General features: G+C 58.8%; 1 protein-coding gene across 2 annotated transcripts in view; it reads right to left on the reverse strand.

Moving 5' to 3' along the window:
* The window catches only part of NUP210 (nucleoporin 210), a 91,743-nt gene that overhangs the window by 55,503 nt on the left and 17,087 nt on the right, over window positions 1-19,153 (reverse strand). For both annotated transcript variants that reach the window (XM_027523923.1, XM_027523922.1), the window contains exons 3-8: window positions 18,336-18,467; window positions 13,993-14,089; window positions 9,656-9,806; window positions 6,971-7,103; window positions 1,233-1,391; window positions 611-679 (exon numbers count right to left, since the gene is read on the reverse strand). In XM_027523923.1, the coding sequence (XP_027379724.1) occupies window positions 611-679; window positions 1,233-1,391; window positions 6,971-7,103; window positions 9,656-9,806; window positions 13,993-14,089; window positions 18,336-18,467 (741 nt within the window). The remainder of the gene's footprint in view (window positions 1-610; window positions 680-1,232; window positions 1,392-6,970; window positions 7,104-9,655; window positions 9,807-13,992; window positions 14,090-18,335; window positions 18,468-19,153) is intronic.

The following is a 19,153-nucleotide window of genomic DNA, read 5'->3' on the forward strand; positions in this document are numbered from 1 at the left end:
GAGTCTGCACTCTGAATACACAGTAGGTTTACACTCTAATTGCACAGTGAGTCTGCACTCTCTGAATCCACAGAGTCTGCACTCAGAGTGCACAGTAGGTCTCCACTCTGGGTGCACAGTAGGTCTGCACTCTGAATCCACAGTAGGTCTGCACCCTGAATCCACTGTAGGTCTACACTCTGAGCACTGCCCTTGGGCAGCCCCTGGGCCCTGGCTATGCTCCTCTGGGTCCTCTGTGGCTGGGAATTCCTCCCCTCCTCTCTAGGCCTCCAGCCTTCCCCTCTTTCCCTCCAAGACATCTCGCCAGCGTCCGCAGCCATGGTGCGGTCTGTGCAGAGCCCAGGTATAAAGCCAGGAGACAGAGCCCTGCCCACTCTACTCTGTCCTGCTTCTCTCCCTGAAGAGCTGGCTACCTGCTGGAATTTGGCCCAGGCTCCCTCCGCTTGTCCTGTACACAGACGGGGGAAGGACGGGGGTCAGGGTGGGAGCTGATGTCCCAGGCCTCCCAGCTCGCAGATCTGGCCAAAGTGAGGCCATTTTCTGGGGGGCTGTTGCTTTTATCTGACTCTACCTCCTGTAATCCCAGACAACCCAGGACGCGCACACTCACCGAGGTACCCAGGCTCCACCACGTAGATTGTGCTGTTGGGTAACCGGGAAGCTCCCTGCATGCGGATGCCTGGATTTTGAGTTAAGGAGCACTGAACAGGCCGGCAGGCTTCGGTTTGGCTCCTGCGGCTCCGTCATTGTCAACATCACACAGGCAGAAGCAAGGATGGAAGGCCCCCCGACCGAGGCCTGCAGAACACAGGTCTTTTCCAGGATCGGCGGCCACAGGGCACTTCCTCCACTCCCAAGGGGGCCTCTACAGGGACCCTGGAGACCGCCTGGGGCACGTGAACCAGGCCGGGACGCGTGACAGCCCACACGCTGGTGGGGACAGCCTAGACCAGGCCCCTAGGATGAGACCAGAGAACGTTCCAGAGGCGGGGAGGGGGGCTCAGCCCCAGCCACCGCCTCCACCTCGGCGCCTCTCCAAGGAGCCCTGCACGGAGCTGAGCCGTTCTGCTCAGACACGGTGCTATTTTGGTCCTTTCTGATTTTCAGACCTTGAGGGGAAACAGGGCTATTTTTAGCCTCGCCAAGGTTTCAGGGAGAAAAGTGACTTGACTTCCAAACAGCACGTCTGTGCAAGACACACAGGTGTGGCGCGCCATCCGGGAAAAGGATACTCCTGTGGCCGAGGACAAGGCTACTCTGTCCCAGCTGCACGGCGGTGACCATCGACGTGTCCTGGGCCAGGACCGCCACAGGCCGGCCCGGGTCTCCCTGTGGGTCCCAGACGTTGTTCAGAAGCTGCAGCTCGTACTGATCGGAGGGCATCGAGAGTTCTGGCCACCCAGAAACAGGGATGAGCAAAGCGGGCGGAGAGAGCCAAGACAGGAAACGGTAAAAGTCAACATCATTCTCCCCCACCCCCACCCCCACCCCCGCAATCCCTGGACCCTGCAGTCAGTACAGCTGCTTGATTTTTTTTTTTTTTTTGCCTAATTTTTTTCAACACTTTCCATTTTAATAGTATTCTGCATGCCTGTGGACAAAGCTGACACTCTCCATGAATCTTCAGAGGCAATCAGTTTTCTATGGATGCCATGAGCAGCTTTTTTTTTCTTTTTTTAAATTAAGCACAGCCTCTGACTCAAACTGCCAGCGTCTGGCAGGATACCAACATCAGAGCCTTTTCTGCTTGTCAGGGAAGTAAGTGACGCTGCTTCTGCACTGAGGGGCCCAGGGCAGGGCTCACTGGACCTGGCCATCTTCCGGAGATCTGCAAAGAGATGCTTGTCTGTGGTGCCCCATTGGGTTTCAAGAGATGGGTCTATAATTTGTAAAGAATTCTCTCTCTTGCTGTCCTGACCATCCATTGGTGTTCTTCTCTGTGTCCCGTTGTGGAAGAGAACTCACCCAATCTGGGCCAGGATGGAAAACAGTTTCCCTGGGAAATAATGGGTCCTACAAACCCATAACCTCGGGGTCTAACCTTCACGTGCACCTCACCCTTTTCATCCCACGACGCCCCTGAAACCCTCACGTGAGCACTGGGGGACCTGCAGAAATCAAGACTGGAAGCTTGCTAGGGGCCCCTCAGTGGCGGGCAGCAGACCCGGGAGGCAGACCACAGGGAGCAGGACCCCGCGACATGCCCTCTCCCCCATCTAGAGGACTTCCTATCAGATAGCCCACTCCCCCAGCCTGTGTGTGAGGCCGCGCTCCAGCCCTCCAGAGAGGGACCACAGTCAGCTTCCCCGCTCACCACCGCGTCCCAGGCGGGGGCTGCCCCAGGAGGCGCCCAGAACAAGGATCCGAGAGGCGTTTCAACCAGAACAACCTTCAGAACTCCCAGGAATTCTGAAGGGGGCGGGGGTGGGCAACGTGCCCATCTCCTGCCCTGGGGTACCAGCTGTGTGTTCCAATAAGTCCCCAGGAATCTGCCCTGGAGCAGAGTGTTCTCAAAGCGTGTTCCCTGGATCATCAGCATCACCTGGGAAGCTGCAAATAATTGGCCCCATCCCAGGCCTACTGAACCAAACTCAGGGAGCAGGGAGGAGTGGGGGGCCAGGCAGGGAGGAGACTGCAGGGGAGGGACCAGCACAGGCCTGGCAGGGGATTCTGACAGGCCTGGAACAGAGAAGCCCTTCCGGTCCACACGGCCCACTTCCGGTCCACACGGCCCACTTCCGGTCCACACGGCCCACTTCCGGTCCACAAGGCCCACTTCCGGTTCACAAGGCCCACTTCCGGTCCACACGGCCCACTTCCGGCCCATACGGCCCACTTCCGGTCCACACGGCCCACTTCCGGTCCACACGGCCCACTTCCGGTCCACAAGGCCCACTTCCGGTTCACAAGGCCCACTTCCGGTCCACACGGCCCACTTCCGGTCCACAAGGCCCACTTCCGGTTCACAAGGCCCACTTCCGGTCCACACGGCCCACTTCCGGCCCATACGGCCCACTTCCGGTCCACACGGCCCACTTCCGGTCCACACGGCCCACTTCCGGTCCACACGGCCCAGCGGTGGCCGAGAGGCTTGCAAACGACACACCCAGGGATCAGACCACAGCCGCCGTGCGTGGAGGGCTGCTGCTGCTGTTCAGTCACTCAGTCGTGTCCGACTCTTCTGTGACCCCATACACTATAGCCTGCCAGACCCCTCTACCCATGGGCTTCCCCAGGCAAGAATACTGGAGTGGGCTGTCATTTCCTCCTTCAGGGGATCTTCCCGATCCAGGGATCAAACCCATGTCACCCGCATCAAGCAGGCAGATTCTTTCCCACTGAGCCACCAGGGAAGCCCCGCATCGAGGAAGCATCATAACAGAAGAATAAGGCAACGCTGCTCCCTGAGCAGCATCACTTGGGGCTACTTTAGAAGAACCAGTGTCCTCCCTTGTTTAAGGTTCTCCAAACGAAAAAGGCCCTTTTTGGGAAATAAATAAACTGGCTCTGGAAGGATCTTGCACAACAAGATGTAACCTTATTTACAAAGCCCTAAGACAACGAAAATAAGGGGCTTGCCTGGTGACCCTCTTCAGCACCTCCTCTACCACAGGACCTTGCTACTCGTCAGAGCTCCTGAGCAGGGAAGGCTTTGCGGACGTGAAAGGTGCCTGTCCGTCCACAGGCGGAGGAGGTGGCTCCTGGGCCCCAGCCCAGCCCAGCTACCACTGCCGAGGGCATGAGGCCAGCCCCAAGGGTGCCGTTCCATGGCCAGGAGGGCAGCCGGGCTCTGACCCCCCTCAACCCTGGCTGATCCTCCAGACGTGCTTCTGATCGCCGGAACCTCCACCCCCACCCCGTGTAGGCTGCAGGGATGACCACGGAGCTCCTGGGGAGGTGGGTCTGAGCCCAGGACGAGGAGAAGCACAGGGCTCTGCCTCTGAGCCCAGCCCTGCAGGCAGCCCAGTGTACACTCGCTCTGGGCAGCCACAGCTCAGGGTGCACTGGATCCTTTAATAGCTGCGTCTTGGACTCAGGAACCCCTGCTCCACGCCCATCCATCTTTCAACCTCAGCCCAATTTACCCCAGGAATTTCCAGCAGTGCTGTCACCGAGGTCTCCTCAGACACCCCGTTCCTCAGCCAGCACGTGTCCCCACGTCTTGTTCTCATGATTGGTTACTGCGCCAGGCGAGCCTGCGACACCAGCATCCCACACGGAGGACCAAGCAGGGCCCCACAGACACCCCTCTTCCGGGCCCCTCGCCCCCTTCACCTGCCGCACTGCAGGCCGTCACTGGAGCCCCAGGTGAGTGGGCCCTGGGCCGCCCCCCAACCACTGAGGTCCCCCCAACAGTGCCCACAGACAGAGCAGGGGCTCCATAAACAAATGGGCTCATGAGAAAGCAAGCCGCCACTCAGCAGAGAAGGGAACGGCCACCCACTCCAGGATTCTCACCTGGAGAGCCCCAGGGATACAGCGTGAGGTCGCAAAGAGTCAGACGTGACTGAGCGACTAACACCCTCGCTTACACTGTCACTTAACGGAAGGCAGGCGGACGTCAGGAAATGAAAATAAGAAAGAAAAGGAGGGACATTACATTTTGAAGGAAGAAAGACTGAGAGAAAACCTGAAGAACGGATTTGGGGTAACTGCCCTCTGGGTGTCAGTCTCTGAGCCTTCTGCAGGACACCATACAAGACTGGGGCTCGCCAAAATCCAGGTCCCCTGTCACGACGCCGTCCCCAACTTCCCTGTCTGGCAGCCCATTAAAAATGACAGCAATGTGAATTCTATGTCAATTAAAAACAACCCATCCAAAAACAAAAAAATGGACAATGCGTTTCCACCCAGATGTCTTGTTCACAGTGGCCCGGTGCTGGCTCCTCCCCATCTGTTCTCCCCTAGCATCTGTCTGGAAGGCACGCCAGCCCGGGCGCCCGGTGCCATCAGTCATGCAGGTGTGTTTATTTTTAGAGGCATTTTCCATCTCATTACCCTACAGATGCAAGGAAGGCAGCTTAACTACTTCCTCTCCGGGGCTCACTTTCCCGAGTTCCATTCTTTGATTGCTACCGGAGGTCAGTGACCAAGCCCCAAAGTCCTCTGGGTGTCTTGGGATGCGCTGTCCGTCAGACACTGAAGGGTAAGCTGTGAAGTCTGCTTTATTAAATCTCCCCCAACCTCCCTGGTGGGGGCACGCCTCTCCACCCTCATCCACCCTGCGAAGAGGCCGCCCGCCCTGCCACGGGAGGACAGAGAGCCGTCGTCGTGCGCCCCCAGGGCCGGGATGCCCCGAGCCTGCCGGCGTGGTATTACAGGCGAGGGCCTGGCAGCCCTGTGACTATCGCGTGTCTGTGCCTCGGCTTCCTCATCCGTACAACAGGGTAGTATTGAAGCCCCGTCACAGCGCTGTTGGGTCATAACGTGACGAGCAGGGCACCGAGGAAACGCCCACCACGGTCAGATGTCTCCAGACCGCCCCCGTCCGGTCACAAGCTGCTTCTCAACAGCATGCAGGGGAGGAGGCATTGTCAGGAAGCCCCCCAGTGCCCTCTGGCCTTTCGACCTGTTCCCACCGCGGTCCCCCTGAGCACTCAGGGGCAGGATCCCAAGAACTCCACCCCTGAGCCATCTCCCCTTCAAGAGTCTCCGAAGGCCACACCTGGGTCCTAAATCTGGGGAGCACGCCAGCCTCGGGCCAGGACCCCGCCCAGCTTTGTACACACCCCGCCTCCACACTGACACACGCAGAAGAGCCAGACGCTGAGCGCCCAGTGCTCGGGGATGCTCAGGACCCCCAGTCTCCTGCCCTTCAGCAGGGCACCCTGAGTGGGAGGGAGCTGGACCCAGAGGCCTCCCCAGGCCTGCAGCGCCGGCCACACGGTAATGACGGATGACCCACCACCCTGATCTGCAGACCCAGCTGCGGAACAGGCCCAGGCTGCTCCAACGCTGGAGCGCTACACGCTTCTTAACTGCTGCCCTGCCTCACAGGCAGGAAGCCAGCAACTGGGGGAGGCGCTGCCCGGACACGCCTCGCAGCCCGCAGGCCTCGAATGGGACACTCTCGTCCCCACGAGCCTGGACGCCCTGGGCTGATCATGAAACATGTATAAACTAAACAAAATGATGATGGTGGTGATGATAATTCTTAGCAGGCTTGGTGATGCATTAGGAACACTCACCACTAAGAACACATCACAAGTACACAGCGCTTTAGAGTTTCCGAAACAAATCCACAATAATTCTCCCATCGTGCCCTCAACACAGGCAGAAAGGCCCTGAGGGCTCCAGCAGAGACACTGAGCCCTAAAGCGGGGCAGTGCCTCGTCCAGGCCGCCCAGAAGTCAGCGCCAGGCCAGGAACAAAACCCAGTCCAGCGGAAGCTCGTGGCTTCTGACATTTTTCAAACAGGGATATAAGCCCCCAAGGACTGAAAGCAGGATCTCAAGGAGATGTTTGTTCAGCTCTGCTCACAGAGGTACTATTTTAATAGCCAAGAGGCAGAAGAAACCAAGTGCCCATCAAGCATGAATGTCCAAAATGTGGTCTATATAGACAGTAGACCAGTACTCAGCCTGAGAAGGAGGGACATTGCGACGCCTGCCACAATCCAGACAGACCGTGAGGATGCTCTGCTCGGTGAGATAAGCCGGCCACAGAAAGACAGACACTACACGACTCTACTTACATGAGGTCCCAAGAGCAGTCGGGTTCATGGAAACGGAAAGCTCGAGGGTGCTTGTCAGGGGCTGGAGAAGGGGGCTGGGGAGTTAGTGCTTAACGGGCTCAGGGGAAGACGAGGAAGTTCTGGAGATGACGGTGGCGATGGCTGTACAACAATCTCTCGATAAATGTAATCATCGTCACTAAAATGCACACTTAAAAAGTAGCTAAAACAGCAACGTCATGCCTATTTCACCGCGATAACACGGCCGCCTGAGCGCGGCGCTGAGCGGGGACCCACCTGTGATTTTCCCTTGCCTGATCTTCTGCACCCTGTAGCGGATAGACGTCCCCACCAAGAGGTAGACGTCATAAGCCGGGTTCAGAAGGATGTTCTCCAAGATCAGCAGCCTGACCTCCGCGGGGTGGACGTTCTAGTGTGAGGAAGAGACAGAAGGGGAGGTGAGCCCAAGTGGGGGTCGGTGTGGGCGAGAGACAGAACCTCTAGGGCTTTTCAGTCTGTTCACTGAAGGCAGCTGAGGCTGAGAAACCCAGGCATCACCTTGGGATGCCCCAAGCCCCAGGGGGCCCTGTGGGAGCGGGGCAGGCGATCAGAGGTCATTGCCAAAATACCCCGAGCACAGCACTTTACAGGGCGTAGCCTTCAGGTCAGTTTTAAATAGTAAGAAGTACACAGAAGAACGAGGACCAGGAGCGATGGCCATGGAGACAGAGGCGCCAGGGGCCCCGGGGCTCCACGCAAGAGCCCCAAAGGCCAGGGAGGTGGGGAGCCCGCTCGCACACCCGAGGAGGAACAGCTGTGTTCTGACAAGCGCCCCCTGTTCAGGCCACCCCCCTCCAGCCCACCTCTCATCCCCACCCAGACTCCCTCCTCAGGGAGCATCATGACAGACTCTGAAGTCAGGGCAGACCACCTGCATGGAGTCCGGGGCGCCCCCGGGTGATCAGACTCTATGGGGCCTGCACCTTCCGCTGTCTTGGAGCTGCTCGTCACCCTGCAAGTTGGGGAAAATGGAGGGCAGAGCAAGGGATCCTTGTCCACAGAAATGGCAGACATGTGTTCCCTGGAGGACAAGCAGTGGTCATCCCTGGATGCAGGCCCGTTCTGCGTCTGTCTGTAGATCTCTTTGGGTTTTCTACTGAACCAGCTCTGACATGTTACATGCATCCTCGCTTAAGAGGAAGTCAAGATTCCTGTTGAGGTTCCTGCATCATTCCCGGTGAGGATGTAGGAAGACCCTGCGCTCACCCCCTCCCACGGACACACTGCATCTACAGCTACATATGCAACAATTTCCTCTTAAAAAAACCCTAAAAACTGGCAAAGCAACCGCTTCACACAGGACAAATAGCAGGGAAATCACATCAAAGCGACTAGGATCCCGGGACAATCTCATCATAAACCTCACCGCTCGTAGAGACCACATTCACAGGGAACCCAAACCCGAGGCTTCTCCCTGAGGAGGGAAGGGTTCGTATCTCACATCAGGCTCCCCACCTTTTAAGACCAGCGCCTGAGAGATGAGCCTCCAAAACATGTGGTCTTAAAGACCTGAGTCGGGGGCTTCCCTGGTGGCTCAGTGGTAAGGAATCTGCCAGAATCTGCAGGAGACACGGGTTGGATCCCTGATCCGGGACTACCCCACACGCCATGGAGCCACCAAGCCCGGGCACCACAGCCACTGAGCCTGTGCTCTAGAGCCGGGGAGTGGCAGCTCCTGAAGCTCACACACCTCCAGCCCGTGCTCTGCAGAGAGAGAAGCCACCTCAGTGAGAAGCCTGCGCACTGCAAGCAGGCACTAGCCCCCGATCTCTGCAACTAGAGAAAAGCCCACACAGCAGTGAGACCAGCACAGCCAAAAATCAATACATGCAGTTATGGAAAAAAAAAGACCAGAAGGGCTGTGGGGACTGGCAGACGTCCCTGAAGGGCCCGGCTGTGCAGAAACCTACTGCCCCGGGCCCAGAGCAGGGACAGCCCTGTGCTCAGGGAATTCCCTGGTGGTCCAGTGGGTTAGGTCTCAGCACTTTGGCTGTCGAGGGCATGGGTTCCATCCCTGGTTAGGGAGCTAAGATCCCACAAGCCGTGTGGTGGGACCAAAATATCAGAAAGGAAGGAAGAAAAGAAGAAGAAAGGAAGAAAGAAGATGCTCAGATGTGACGTGACAGAGACTCATCGCCCACTGGACTCGTTCCCGCCAGCAGACCCTCGCTCGGCCATGCCCAGGAGCTCAGACCCGCCCCCCGGTGGCCCAGTTCTCATATCTCCACCCGGCTTTGTAGCTACCACCCAGGAAACACGCCAGATCACCGCATGCTGGGGGCTGAGGTGGGGGTGCTGCGCTCCTGGGTCCCACGGGACTGTTACAATTGGAGAGACCATTCCTGGCAGGACCCCAGCCCAGGGCATGCACAGACAGCAGACCGACATGCCCAGCCTTCCTGGGAAAGTGGCCGGTCGGCCTGCCCAGAGGGGCCCCCAGAGAGCTCTCGGGGTGGGGGGCGGCACCGCCACACCCCAGCCTCAGTCGAGCCCACCTGACTCTTACAGAAAGCGGGGAGCACCCACCTCTGGGCCCGACTTTGGCAGCTGCTGCCGGACAACACGTCTCCACGCCCAGCTCTGGTGCCCAGACACGGGCTCTCGGGTTCCACGGGACCGGAATCAGCCAAGAAATTTCTTAACCAGCTACCACCCCCAGCGCTCAGCAGGAGGCAGCACACCCCGGAAGCTGACCTTTCTGGAAAGCAGCCAGCGGTTGGGGCTCAAGGCCGGGGCACAGGGTGAAATGGAGGGACCGCCTTGGGGGTGCAGCGGTGCCGGCGCCGGCTCCCCGGCCACCTGGTCCCAAGCACGGCTCACAGCAGACCCTGGTCCCCACACGGCATCTCCTCTCCGCCTGTGGACACGCCAGGGGCCCGTGCGTCCAGATGCCGCCCCGGAGCCAGGGCCGCCCAAGCCCACCTTGTACACGGTCTCCTGGATGCGCGCCTTGAGCTTGGAGCTGCCGGTCTTCAGCCCAGACACCAGGATGGTGTCGCCCTGCTTGGCCGCCTTCTCCATCTCTGAGATGTACGAGGGGGGTATGTAGGTGGACTCCAGGAATGTCAGGATGCTGGAAAAGGAGCGTGTGCTCAGCTATGACATGTGGAACCAGGAACCTCACACATTTCCTCTAAATGCCTCCTCTAAGTGCCTCCTCCACGTGCTGCCAGGCGCCACAGAAATGACCCAGTGGGTGTTGCCTAGAAAACCGTTCCCAGAATGTCGTGCCTCAGAACTTCCAGCGTCCCCGGAAACACCTGGGCTCTCAGTCCCTGGCCTGGCCCTTGGTCTGCACCTGGGAACCTGCATTTTATAAACATCCAGCTGTGATTATGATCAAAGGCAGCACTGAAATTTGAGGACTGCCCACTTAGCTGAGGGCTTCCCTGGTGGCTCACACGGTAAAGAATCTGTCCGAAATGCAGGAGACTTGGGTTTGATCCCTGTGTTGGGAAGATCCCCTTGAGGAGGGCATAGCAACCCCACTCCCGTATTCTTGCCTGGAGAATCCCATGGACAGAGGAGCCTGGCAACCTACAGTCCACGGAGTTGCAAAGAGTTAGACACGACTGAGCGACTTTCACTCACTCAGTCAACTTTATGAAAAGCTTTGGTCTCACGGACGTGAAAGGTGAGCCCCGGGACCAGAGGCCCAGCCTGGGCTCCCCACTAGTCCCCGTCTCCTCTCCCCGGCCAGCTCCTGCGTCTGGGAAACAGTTCCGCGATGACCCCTCAAGTGTCAGGAACAAGGGATCACGTTGCATCCTACCCTGGCCCTATGGTTAGACTGTGGGAAGAAGGGAGGGAGAATTTGGGATGGAGTGGGACGCCAGAGCGCAGGCTGGTGAGTGGGGCCAGCCTGAGTCTTTCCCGACAGCCTGAGATCTATAAATAAGCCCCCCATCCCGCCCGAACGGGAGCAGTCAGACACGTTCATTCTCCCCAAGGTCTGCCGAGTGCTGCGGTGATTCATTTCCTCGTCGTTTCACGAGGTACTACGTGCTGAAATTCTTTTTCTTTGCATACAGAAGAGCTTTGGTTCTTTTTTTATTTATCATTTTTTATTTTTCAGAGGGTAATTACTTAACAATATTGTGATGGTTTTCACCATACATCCACATGAATCAGCCATAGGTATACATACGCCCCCCTCCCCACCCCGCCCCTCTAGGCTGTCACAGAGCACCACGTCTGGGTTCCCTGCATCTGACGTCATGACTGCCACTGGCTATCTACTTTACGTATGGTAATGTACATGCTAAGTCACTTCAGTAGTGTCCTTTTTGTGACTTTGCGGCTCTATGGACTGTAGCCCACCAGGCGCCTCTGTCCATGGGATTCTGCAGACAAGAATACTGGAGGGGGTTGTCCTCTCCTCCTCCAGGGGATCTTCCCCACCCAGGGATCGAACCTGCGTCTCTGACATCTCCTGCACTGGCAGGCGGGTTCTTTGCCTCTAGTGCCACCTGGGAAGCCAAAGAATGCTGGAGGGGTTGCCACGTCCTTCTGCAGGGGATCTTCCCGACCCAGGGGCGGAATCCGGGGCTCCTGCATCGCAGGCGGACTCTTTACAGCCTGAGCCACCAGCTGCGTCTGCGTATGTCTCAGTGCTCTTCTCTCACACCGTCCCACCCTCCTCTTCTCCCCGTGCCCACAAGTCTGTTGTTCGTGTTTGTCTCCTTTCTGTCCTGCATGTAGGATCATCAGTAGCATCTTTCTAGATTCTACATACGTGTGTTCATAGACGATATTCGTCTTTCTCTTCCTGAGTCACTTCACTCTGTATAATAGGCTCTAGGTTCATCCACCTCATTAGAACTGACTCAAATGCGTCCCTTTCTACAGCTGAGTAATATTCCCTTGTGTGTATGTACCACAACTTCCTTATCCATTCCTCTGGCGATGGACATCTAGCTTGCTTCTATGTCCTACTTATTGTAAATAATCGCATGCTGAATTGAATAAAAGTTCAGGACACTCTGGTTCCAACTCTCAGCACTCCTGGACTGGGGTCAGCACTCGGCTCACATCCAGTGCTGCCAGGGGCCGCTGTCAGGGCAGAAAACAGGGCTGGTGGAGGGGGGCAGGCAGCCAGCAAATCCTGAACACCTAGTGTGTGCTGGGCCTGGTGACAGGCTCTCATCCCATCAACGTGCTCCCCACGTGGCACCCCTGGAGGCAGGCACGGTGACGCCTCCATCCGCTGGAGGAGGAAGGTGGTGCTCAGGTGGTCACAGTCCTTGAGGATGGCCACAGGCAGGACACGGCAAGGCCAGGACTGGGCGCCAGGTCTCTCTGACCTAACACCTGCACCCTGGGCTTACAAGACAGAGGGAGTTCCAGAGCTCATCATTCAGGAGATGGAGGCTGACGGCCCAGCCCCCAAAGAGCTCTGAGCCAGGAGGGCAACTGGCTTACACGGTGTCAGGGTGTGAGGGTGTCTGCTGTGGAAATGGCCGTGAGCTGAGCCCCAGTGCTTCCTGGAGCCCTGAGCTGGACTTTTGAAAGTGTAAATAAGAGGTCAGACTCATAACTCCCCATAAAAAAAGTTATTAATTGCAAGGGGGTAGAACCTGGCAGACACCACCCTCCCCGAGGGATGACAGAAAACAAAGTCAGTGCTGCATTATGATAAGATGCAGTGAGAATGTGGAATCTCGCCTCTGGTGATGTTCCTGCAAAGATGCAGAGCTCTGGGTCTAATCAGAGGGAACGTCAGATAAACGTGGAGTGGGGGAAGTTCTACAAAACATCTAGACTGCCATCTCCACGAGTCCCACCTCCCAGGAGTCAAGGAGGGACCAGGAAACTGGACCAAGTCCCCAGGCTGACGGAGACGAGGAGACACAGGACAGCTTGAGGCAGGGGGCCCTGGGCTGCGTGTTTTGCTACAAGCGGGATAAACTGGCAAAACTCGAATGAGGTCAGGCATCAGTGTTAACGCCCCAACCGTGATGACTGTCTCGTCCATATGCAGGAAAACGTCCCAAGAGGTGGAAAATGCACACTGGAATAATCGGGGTCACAGCCCCCGGGCTGGCTGCTTGCTCTCAGATAGTTTGGGGAATCCACTTCCTGTACTGACTTGCAACTTTTCTGCAGGCTGAAAATCGCTGCAAATCTTTAAAAAGTCAGTCTTCCTCCCCCAAAACTGTATTTAACACAGCACAACGCAAGGCAGCATTTTGTTGTTGTTTAATCACTCAGCCGTGTCCAGCTCTTTGTGACCCCACGGACTGCATCACACCAGGCTCCTCTCTCCAAGGACTCTTCAGGCAAGAATACTGGAGTGGGTTGCCATTTCCTCCTCCAGGGGATCTTCCTGACCCAGGGATCGAACCCATGTCTATGCGTCTCCTGCACTGGCAGGCGGGTTCTTTACCACTGAGCCAGCTCCTATCAGGGGATATTAGCCCAGACTCCGGGAGCGCATGAGTGCCGGCCAGCAGAACCTTCCGCTGAGCCACCTCCTATCAGGCGATATTAGCCCAGACTCCGGGAGCGCACGAGTGCTGGCCAGCAGAACCTTCCGCTGATGGAAACGCCTTGTCCGCCCTGTCCAGTGCGGGCAACACCGGCCACACAGCTAACGAGCACCTGGTGGGGTCAGTGTATTGGGGACCGGAACCCCCCGTCTTCCCTGGTGTAAGTGTGAACGGCCAGGGTGGGGCCAGTGGCCGCCACGTGGCACGGTGAGGATTCCCACAGACCAGAGCAGTTCAAGTCCAGCTCCACCCCTTACCAATCCGAGGCGAGCAGACAGAGGAACATAAGCCACACGGCTGTTGGGAGGACCGGCCAAGTCAAGATGGGGAGCAAGTCCATCTCACAAGGCGTCCGTCTGTCTGCAGTACTGGCCCCCACGCCTCCTGCCCCGCCGGGCGCTGGCACAGGCGGCCTCCCGTGCCTGGAGGCTGTCACAGCTGGAGGGACCTCCCAGCCGGGACTGTTACCCACTCACCCCACCCTGGGGCCCCTCCCTACCCCTCCGGCACCCCATGACAGCTCCAGTTATCAGGATGAACTTTCTCTGCTGCAGCTGGACAGACCAGCGCCCTGGACAACGGCCCCCAGAACACACCCCGGGACAAGGCCCCCGCTCAGCTGCGCGAGCTGACCACTTTGATCAGTCCCAGGCCACATCGGCCAGCAGCCTGGGAACCATCCTGGGCTCCTCGCTGACGGGGCTGCTAACGGTGACCATGAGGGTGAAAGCCCCCAGCCCACCCTCCCTCCCACCTCCCTCCGCCTCTTACCGGAGCGCGTTGTGGGTGTCTGAGTAGCCATCAGCCTCTGTGTCCTTCACGATCGTCCAGTCAAAGACCAGCCCGGCCAGCGTGCTGAACGTGTTTCCTGCAGGAGTGGAGCAGGGGGTGGGGGGGCGCACCCGAGTTAACCCCCCGGGGCCAAGGGGAGGGGCGGTGGACTCGGCACCACCCCCCACGGAGGAGGGGGCACCACCTCCAGCCTCCCTTCTGGAGGGGAAACCGAGGCGTAAGGGATCAGGGTCACGTGAGTGAGCGGGGCTGCACCCCGTGAGCCCAAGTCTCCCGGGGACACACTGTCCTGCCTGTGCGCCCACCACCCCTCGAGTGGGTAAGCGCTTTTCAGCCTAGACAGCGGCTCCTGAGACTGTGAGTCAGCCCCCCGTCCCCTCCCCATGCTGGGAGAGGAACCCCGGCCGTCTGGTGTCACGTGCCCATCCTGTCTCCTCCCCGAGACGCCGAGACCCCCGGTCCCAGGTGGAGCAGGTGGGCCTCACACAGCTGGCCTCCGCTCTGAAGTCCTGACTGCCGTCGGCACGCCTTGGGCCAGACGTGAGAACAGGCGGAGCCCAGCACGTGAGTGGGCGATGCTCTCTGGAGGAGCAGGACCCAGGCCGGGTCTGAAACCCTCTGCAAACACCTTCTCAAGGTGAGGGCAACACCTAGTTCTGCTGCACAGACTCAGAAGTGGGGCGGGAGACGAAACCTGCGGCCAAAGGCCTGGCCTGCCCCGAGCCGCGGTCGCCTTTTCCCGGGTGATTTTGATCTTGCCCCCTTCCACTGGTTCCCATCATTTCAAATGAAGAAGCGCAACATATGTATCCAAGTTCACAAGTCCGCAGATCCGGTGGCCTGGCCCTTCTTCCTCTAGTGGCCGGCAGCTGGCCCAGCCCCTCCGCTGGCTTGCCACACGCCCCAGCACGCGCTACTGCCTCTCCCGCTCCACCTCAATCATCTCTGGATATTCCCCACCCGGCCAGCCCCCAAACAGAGCCTCGGGGGCCTCGAAAAGCTCTTTCTATGGTGCGAAGACCAAGGCATTTGGAGTCAGACAGGCCTGAGGGTCTGCCCCAGCCCACCTCCGAGGTCTAGAGCTGTGTAGAAGGCTGAGAGGAGACGGCCTGCTGAGGACAAGGAGACAGAGGCTGGGGCAGGCCTCCCAGGGTCACTTAACCTGGAATTTGGCGACAGGAAATCCCTGTCTTCATCCATGTCAGTGGCTACGCTTGGAGCTCTGTTTTTCAGCATCAAAATCCCTTCCCACCTGCATGTTCAGATGTGAAGCGAGGGACGACTATGGGACCGTTCCTAGAGCAGAAAGCATCCTTTGGCTTCTGAAGTTTCGCCCACGTTGGGAGGTGCACACGCAGGTCAGTGCCTGGTTTGCAGGGCCCTGGTTCACTCGGGGCCCTCATCCCAAAGGGAAGGCACCAGGAGGCAAGTCAGACTTGGGGCAGTTAGAAGGAGGCAGAGGCAGCCCCAGACACAGGGTCAGATGAAGAGGCTCCCTTGAAGGGCACAGATACCCCAACGTGAGTGCAGACCCTCAGGGGCACGCAGAGTCCCTGCCCTGCAACTCGGGTTACACACGGACATGCCAGCTACCGGGGTCCCCCCCCCCTGCCAGCTGCTGAACCAACATGCTGCGTCCTGGCTGAGCAGTCCCCAGGAAATGGAGTCAGCATTTCCCCTTCCCGGCCCCCCGACCCCCATGCTAAACCTCTAAAGCTGTGCCCAGATGTGCTCAGAAGCCGGGAGAGGCCAGGTGAGAGGCTCACTCTGGCCAAAACGCAGCCGCTGGACCGGACGGTCCTGGGACAGTAAAGGCCTTAGCTGTGCTCCACCGGAGACACCCTGGCGTGCCCGCGCCCAGCCCAGGGGGATGGAAGGTGGCCGTCGTCATGGGACAAGGACCACGAAGGAGAGGCCCAGCAGGACTCAGGACACCAGGGCACAGGGCACAGGAGGCAGGGCACCCCGGGAGCAGGGAGGGGGCAGGGAAGCGGCATCTCAAGTCCCCGAGGCTCCAAGTCCCAGCGGACCCCACTCACTACACACAAGCGTGAAAAGAGGGGCGTTAAAATTTCAAGACGGCAGCAGTGGAGCGTTAAATCAAGCCCGGGGCCCTGTGGCACACACGGCCCTGCGTGGAGCTGGCCCTGACGTCTGGGAGACGGAAGGAAGCCACAGGAGACAGCAAGCGGTCTCAGCACGACTTCTCAGAGCGGACAGCGAGCAAGGGCACCTGCCCGCAGCACAGGCTGCAGGACCCACACGGTCAGCCGGAGTTTGCAGGCTTGGGCGCTTGTCTGTTTCAAAAGTGTCTATTAGCCCTACTGTGTGCCAAGTGCTCACAGGAACGAAGAAATGCCAGGACCCCGTCTCTGGAGCTGCACCCCCCGCCCTGGTCTCAGGAGGGCAGCTGGAAAACGCTACGCAAACATTAATGAACATTCGCTGGACCAAAGTCCAGCGCCAAACAGGGAATGGCGTGATCCCGACCCTGTCCAGAGGCAGAGAGAAAGGCGCCCGCACCCCAAGGCCGGGCCGGGGAGCGCTGGGTGTCTCACAGGGGAGGGACTCACCCCACCCCAGGAGCCCCAGGACAGGATACCACGGGAGGCGGGGGTGCGGGCTGTGACCCGAAGGGCTCGGCCTCTGAAAGCAGAGATCCAGAAGCAGATGGGAAGTGCTCTGAGCAGAGCCTGGGTGTCAGGACGGGGGTGGGGCGTCTGGGGGACCAGAGCCGCCCAGCGCTGCCCAGGCACCAGCTGCTGGGAAAGATTAGAAAACCATGAACCCAGGACAGGCACCCTGCAGACCGCCTCAGGCCAAAAAATTAGACCCCAGACCCTGGCGCAGACCCCAGCACCCAGGAAAAACTCAGCAGGAGACGGCATGCGGCCTCTCCAGTTTCAGTCTCAAGGATGAAACAGGGTCCCGGCCTGGCAGACCCCACACCTCTCGAGGCTCAAGCATCACAGCTTCTAAGAAACTCTCCTGACCTGTGATCTCCACGCCCCGCCTCTGAGCTCCCTGGGGTTGCTCCCCAACCTGTGGACCCTTCACCCTTTGCCCCCCGTGTGATTACAAACAGCGCCTGCTGGGGTGCAGGTGGGGCCTGACCTACATGTGGACCCCCAGCCTGAGATGCTCCCCCAGCCCGGCTGTACCCCAGTACCTGGCAGAACTCCAGAGGCAGAACCCACCCCACTGATACCTAGCGGACTGAGCACCCACTGCACACCAGGCGGGGCGGGACCCTTCACCTCTGCTCACCAACGAGGGGAGCATCACTATGTCAGTCTCGCCAATCAGAGGGCAGTTCAGAGAAGGTGGGCAGCTCACCAGGTGAATGATGCAGAGAGGAAAGACGGCTTGGAGACACTCCAAAACAGGACTCTGACCCCAAAGGACATTTGGCAATGGCTGGGAGAGAGCCTTGGTTGTCACAGCTCAGGGGTGCCCCTGGCATCCAGGGCAGAGACCAGGGATGCTGCTGACCACCTGCCGTGTCCTGGGCAGCCCCCACCACAAAGGATTATCTGCCCCAAATATCAACCCCACGAGCCCGAGAAACCGCGATCTGGAAAAGTGTTTCTAAAAGCAGGGGCTAGAGCAATCAGGGGAGATTTCAAAGACAAGATGAGACTTGACTTGGACTGCAAGTTTTAGAAGCTCCTTTGTTGAAAAGATGTCTTTGAGCCTGACCTACTTTCTTCAACAAAACCTCCACCTACAAATACTCCCTTTGTTCCCTGACTAAGAGGTCGGGCTAGAGCCGGGGCAGTCTGCCACCCAGCAAAACAGACATTGTGAGAAGAATCCCAGCCCAGAATAAGTCAGTGCTCTCTTACAAACGGAAAGACGGTGCATGGGGCTGGCAGCATAGATGCACTGCCCACAGCACACACACGCGCGTGCACACACACACACACACGCACACACACACACACGTGCGTGCACACACACACACACGCGCGCGTGTGTGCACACACACACAATCTGCAGTCTGGACCAGGAAGCCCAGCCCAGCCCTCGAGGCCTCTGCGGGTCACGGCGCTGACCCTGCAAGCCGCTCTCAGCTCCCACCGCTGCCCAGACGATGCTGTTGCTTCCCAAAGATACGCTGCACCCCCTGGGTCCCTCTAGGCGCAGGGCCGACCTCCAGGCCCTGTGGAGTCGTGGCCGTGGCCTTGCTGCCTCCAGGGGCCTGGTGTCAATTCAGAGGCACTCCCAACCTGTAGCCGATCACCCTCCTAGCCAGAGCAGCCCCCCTCCAAGGGGAGAGCCGACCACAGGCAAAGGGAGGGCAGACAGCCCAGTGGCCTCACCTTCTGAGTCCAGGGCCTGGATCTTCAGCTCCAGCGGGGCGTCCTCCAGGTAGAGCTCTCGGGTGGTGGAGACGATCTGAATGCCGTGGATGAGGTCCACGATGGCGTCGCAACGCAGGACCTGGCCAGTGGCTGCAGGCAGGAGTGCGTGGTCAGGCAGTGGGGGGCCCACACCCCGTCCAGCGCCTCGTAGGGTGGGTGGTCTCACGCTTTGGCAAAGACTGGGGGTGACCAACGACCCCAAAAAAACAGGGCTGGAAGAACCAAGTCACCCTTAGGAGGCTCACTCGGCCTGAGAGTAGCCCAGACCAGGAAGTAAGGGCTTTGCGGGCACATTCATTGTCCGTCTTGTACTTTTCCACCCTGGGCACCAGCATTTAAAGCTGCAGCAAGGGGCTTCCCTGGCGGCTCAGTGGTCAAGAATCCGCCTGCCAATGCAGGAGACACAAGTTCGATCCCTGGTCCAGGAAGATCCCACGTGCCGCGGGGCCACTAAGCTCAGGAGCCACCATGACTGAGCTCACGCGCCCTGGAGCCCGAGCTCAACAACAGAGAAGCCACCGCACCGAGAGGCCAGGAGCAGAGTGACCAGAGGGCAGCCACTGCCCGCCGCAGCTGGACAAAAGGCCGACCGAGGCCCAGCGCAGCCCAGAATAAATGAGCGAGCACATGGGTTTTTAACATTGTGGCAAAACAGTTCCTAGACTTCCTAGTCTTGCTCAGCTGAGCAAGACTCAGCTGAGCTCAGCTGAGCTCACTGAGCTCCCCGACAAGGGCTCTGGTATGACGAGTTCGCACCCAAAAGGACGACGGTGCTC

Source organism: Bos indicus x Bos taurus, chromosome 22 (assembly GCF_003369695.1).
Source record: "Bos indicus x Bos taurus breed Angus x Brahman F1 hybrid chromosome 22, Bos_hybrid_MaternalHap_v2.0, whole genome shotgun sequence".
In the NCBI taxonomy this organism is placed as follows: domain Eukaryota; kingdom Metazoa; phylum Chordata; class Mammalia; order Artiodactyla; family Bovidae; genus Bos; species Bos indicus x Bos taurus.